This window comes from Malus domestica, chromosome 14, assembly GCF_042453785.1.
Source record: "Malus domestica chromosome 14, GDT2T_hap1".
Lineage (NCBI taxonomy): Eukaryota > Viridiplantae > Streptophyta > Magnoliopsida > Rosales > Rosaceae > Malus > Malus domestica.
In genome coordinates this window covers 24,295,954-24,301,162 of record NC_091674.1, presented here as the reverse complement: position 1 = coordinate 24,301,162, position 5,209 = coordinate 24,295,954, and the positions used below count along the sequence as shown (strand labels likewise).

The window sequence follows — 5,209 nt, the reverse complement described above, 5'->3', positions numbered from 1 at the left end:
AAGAGAGTAGCTCAGCCTCTTATAATTGGTATTTAAACTAAAGATCCCTAACAAAAATAAGAAGCATGAACAAATAAAAAAAATAAGAAACCTCTAGACCATGGATTCAAAACTTTGGAGCATATCAACCCAACTGGTCAGTGATTTTCTTCATCCTCTCTTATTGTCCCTGAATTTCCTATTTACTTTCTTCATCCTCTCTTATTGTTCTTGTGAATTTCCTTGGTAGTATGATGATTTGCATTACCACCAGTTAAGGTTAGTGAACAAAATGCACCGTTTTTATTCATGTCTTACTAAACACGGTTAAAGTCGATAGTTGTAATAATTCTAGGAAAGTGTTGTTCACATACCCATTTTTACCTTCCACATACTCTTGTTAATTTTTTGTCATTGATCTCCTTAAATTCATTTGATCCGACGGTCCAAATTTGAAAAATGTGTGAGAATAAAAATGGATGTATGAATAGCACTACCCTAATACTAATACTCATGCATTAGTAATTTAGTAAATGCAGGGAGGCCCAAAGTATTAGAATTAATTGCAGTTTCCTTTCTGTTTGCACAAACACGCCCATGGATTTTAGTTATAGAAAACCGAATAATGCAGGTTTGAATCTCAGTCTGCATCCAAATTTGAATCTCCCTTTCTGTAATTCAAATGTAATTATCGGTTGTATGAAAGGAAAAGAAAGCAAAAATAACTCTTATCAAATGGTACTTCCTTTGTTGTTGTTGCATTTCTACGACTACAAACCCAATCAAATAAATATGAAAAATTCCTAAACTTTGTTTATATGGGACATGAACACAAACATGACGTATTTATAGAGAGACCCAACCCCAGGAGGAGGAGGAGGAGGAGGAGGAGGAGGATCCAATTTAATTTTTAATATTTGATGACCTAGTTGTGAGGGAAGATCTCATATCTACAATTGCTGACTCATCTGCTCCCAATTTTATAGCCTCTTTGCTTGCTCTAATGAACCTTGAAACTGCACCTTTCACATACTCATGAGCTTCCCTCACACTCATCTTCTTGCTCATTTCGTCCGGGTAGCTGCTCAAGTAGTGGTCGCCGTTGAGTACAGCCGCTAACTGCACTACCTCGCCCTGAAACTCCGATAAATTACCGTCTTCCTTGGCCTCAGTTTTCCTCAAAGGCACTACGTCCGGCAAGGTCACTGCAAGAATTCAGCGGGATAGGATACAGAGTCAGTTTTCTTCCACTGTCAGCTTCAAATATGCCCACAATAACAAATGTATCTTCTTGTCTATTTGGGATTGCTAATGAAAGGGGCAAAAGCGCTTTCTGACAACTGCAGACGCTTCAAAATTCGGTTACTTTGTAAAACTTCTATAAACGACTTTTATAATGAATGTTGCATAAAATTCCTTATGTAATTGGGGGTATAGAATATGATAGATACCTGGGCAGTCAGTCCTGGGAGACGATAATTGCCCAACAACTTGCTCGAACGTCCCCGCCCATGCGTCTCTGTGAGTCAAGAAGTTAGAGTTGAGGTTGAAGATTTTCTTTATGGTGGCCGGGATCGAGGAGTGCTCGAACTCAGAGTTCGGTGTAGGTCCTTGAGGACCGCTCATCACTGCAAAACCAAACAAACATCAGTGCAAGGAAAAATGGAAGTCAAACAGAAAAACCCTTATTGATCTAAGATGCTCAACAATTTGCACCTATGTTAAATAGGCACCAACCAAACCCCTTGCAAATAACAGCAAAAAGACCGGGAGCACAACTTAGCAAATTGAACTCAACGGCCCACCAACCAAATTCTACTTCTACTTAATCCACAGAAACAGTGTGTACAAGAAATTTTTCACTGGGAAAAAAACCAACTAATCCAATTTAATTTCGATACTTGAAGACAATTTAAGCGTCTGTTTGGGATTGCTTCTGGAGGGGACAAAAACGGTTATGACTGGGTTTTGATGGAAATATTATAGGGGGTTTTGGGTCTTACAAGCTCTTTCTGGTAAGCACCCATCATATGCTTCTTCAGAAAGCGCTTCCAACTATTTTTTCAGAAAACACTTGAATTTCTATCGAAAGATCTTCTACTAGAGCGCTTATGAGCATAAGTACTTCCTACAATAGCAGTTCAAACGTGCCACAACAGAATCAAACCAAATGATATTAAATGATCATGCAGAACAAGCTAATGAACCAATATCCACCTAATATTGCTACCATAAAAGTTAAACACATCCAGCATTCAATGTAGTTATGCAAACACATTCGAAAACAATGCCAATACAATCTTACCAGTCCCCTTCTTAATCCACGGCGACACCATAATCGTCGGCACCCGAACTCCGAGCCGATCAAACTTAAAAAAATAAGGAGCCGGACCGCTATTCCCATCCGGGTTCGGAACATTAACATACGGAGTCTGGACGTGATCGAAAAACCCTCCATGCTCGTCGTACGTAATCACCAACAGCGTCTCATTCCACTGAGGACTCGCCCTCAATGTCTCATAAACATCCTTAACCAACCTCTGACCATTGGCGACATCATGCGACGGGTGGTCGTCGTTCGCCGGCATCCCCTTGAGGTCGAAGTAACGCGGTTCGATTACCGTCAAGCTCGGGAGCTTCCCCTTCCGAGCATCTTTCTTAAACTTCAAATCGTACTGGTGGAACTTTAAAGTGTACTTCAGTTTCCGCATGTTTCGGTAGAACATCGTTGTCGGGGTGGTCTGGAAGTACACCCCGAAATCCAACCCGTTTTCATGGACCGAATCGAAGATTGTTTTTTGTGGGTACCCGGAAGCTAATTGTTTCTTGACGTGGCTGGTTGATCCGTGGGAAGTTGCGGAGTAGACAAACAACCGGTTCGGTTGGGTCGGACCTGGAATTGAAGAGAACCATCGATCGAACACCGCGAATTCGCGGACCAGGGCCGCGTAGACCGGGACGGATTCCGGTCTGAAGCCTTTCATGACGGTTTCGGAGAGGTTTTGGGACATTGACAATGCTTGTTCGACGAACCCGGTCATTGACGGGAGGGGACCCGACCCGAAAACCTGCTGCTCAACCGCTTCGAAAGAGTGACGCGGATCCGGATCCACGAACTCGGCGTCGTCGGAGAAGCAAATGGATTTTGTCGGCTCAGCGGGTTTGGTGGAGACCGGGTTACATTCTTTGCCAGTGACGCCGTTGATTGCTGGGTTGACGGATTTCTTCATCCAACCCAGCATGTGGTCGAAGGAGCGGTTTTCCATGACCAAAACGACGACAGTTTTGATGGGTTGCTGCTGCTGAGCTGAGCAGAAATGGGTTGGGAGGAAAGTGCCAGAAAGTGTGAGAAAAAGTGAGAAAATGAAGCGAAATGATGGAAAATGTGGTAAAGTTTTGGTCTTTGAAGCTCCCATTGCTGAGAGAGAGAGAGAGAGAGAGAGAGAGTTCTTCAGCTAAATGGGTTTCTTTCTTTCTTCTGGTTCTGGGTGATGAAGAAGAAGGAAGCAATGACTGGAGGAAATCTGAATAAATAAAGTAATTAAATAATTACTGCATCTGTGCCTAGATTTTTTATTCAAATTATTTCTTAAAAAAAAAAAAAAAAAACAGAGTGAGATAGAGAGAGATCCAGGAGCAATGGATTTTTGGGGTACAGAGTATAAAACGGCAGAGGAGAAGCTTCTGGTTTGTAGTGGTGCAAAATGAGAGGGATTTTTTGTCCCAAAAAAAAATGAGAGGGATTTTATGCTATCGAGATATTAATCCGATTACTCAAGAAAACACAAAAACTCAATGTCACGTTATTCTGTTCAGGTGCCAGTGCCACGATAGCCTGAGGGAGTGTAGGTAAGTCGTTCTCGCTTTAGTTTGCTTTATTTCTTGAGTAAACCTTCTAAACTATCACGTGAGTGTCAATTCTTCTTGAATTATTTTTTCAGCCAATTGACCCTCTAAACTATGTCAAAGTGACCAATTCACTCTCTACCGTTAAGTATCTTTAACTCCATCTAATTTTTTATTAGAAAGTGTCATGTGCTTGGCACATGACCACCTTTTTACATTTTCTGTCTAAATCTTTACAAAGAAAACATATAAAACAAATATTAAAAAAAAAAACATACAAACCCTAAACTTAATCATTCAAAATAATAGAAAAAGTAAGGGTTTCTTATATTAACACCCCACAAAATGTTGAATGCACTCCATATTAAAATTTAATATTAAATGACTTATTTACTTCACTATACAATGGTAATTTTGACCTTATTAGGTTTAAAAAAAAATATAAATACACCCCAAATCACTTGTAGTGGATTATTTATCTTCTCAACTATCAAAACTGACACACCCCGACCCAGAATGTCTACTAGGACTCCGTATCTATATCGTTATAATTCGCACAATATATAGTTCACAACTCCAAACGTCCGTATCTATACCGTTATAATTCGGACTTGCAAATGGTTTTCGCATATGCGTTTGTACTAACGAATATTACACAAGTACGCCAAAAGAATAAGTCATACGTTCCTCTAGACGATGGTCAATAGAAGTCAAAATTCTCGCCTTTAGGGCATATTCGTAATTTCATATTTTTAAAATTTATAAAATAATAAAATTTGGGACGAGTTGTCACAAAAACCCTCTCATCCTCCATTGTTGAACAAAACTCTAACCAATGAAACTACAAACATGTTGATTAAGAAAAATTGTTTTTGACGAATGAAACACGAAATCGATATTTCTGAAGCTTCACATGAGGTAAGACTTCACATTTTTCATTGTTTTAGTGATTTCGATGACATCGATAATTATTTAATCTTGTGTTTGCTGCATTATTTTTCAATATGAACCCTAAAAGATGAATATGAATATAGAAGTTTAAATAATGAAGCAAACGCAAGATTAAATAATTATCGATGTCATCGAAATCACTAAAACAATGAAAAATGTGAAGTCTTACCTCATGTGAAGCTTCAGAAACATCGATTTCGTGTTTCATTTGTCAAAAACAATTTTTCTCAATCAATATGTTTGTAGTTTCATTAGTTAGGGTTTTGTTCAACAATGGAGGATGAGAGGGTTTTGATAGTTGAGAAGATAAATAATACGCTAAAAGTGATTTCGGGTGTATTTATATTTTTTTTTTTACAACCTAATAAGGTCAAAATTGTTATTGCATAGTGGAGTAAATAAGTCATTTAATATTAAATTTTAATACGGGGTG

The 5,209-nt window shown here is 38.9% G+C and overlaps 1 protein-coding gene across 1 annotated transcript; it reads right to left on the bottom strand.

Annotated features, from left to right (window-relative positions):
• Positions 1–701: 701 nt before the first annotated feature.
• On the bottom strand, positions 702–3,767 carry LOC103450893 (non-specific phospholipase C6-like). Its single transcript, XM_008390299.4, has 3 exons — positions 2,285–3,767; positions 1,431–1,607; positions 702–1,184 (listed from the first exon to the last, which is right to left on the bottom strand). The coding sequence occupies exons 1-3, from the start codon at positions 3,393–3,395 to the stop codon at positions 883–885; spliced, it is 1,590 nt and encodes a 529-aa protein (XP_008388521.3). The 5' UTR covers positions 3,396–3,767; the 3' UTR covers positions 702–882.
• Between the last annotated feature and the right edge of the window lie 1,442 nt (positions 3,768–5,209).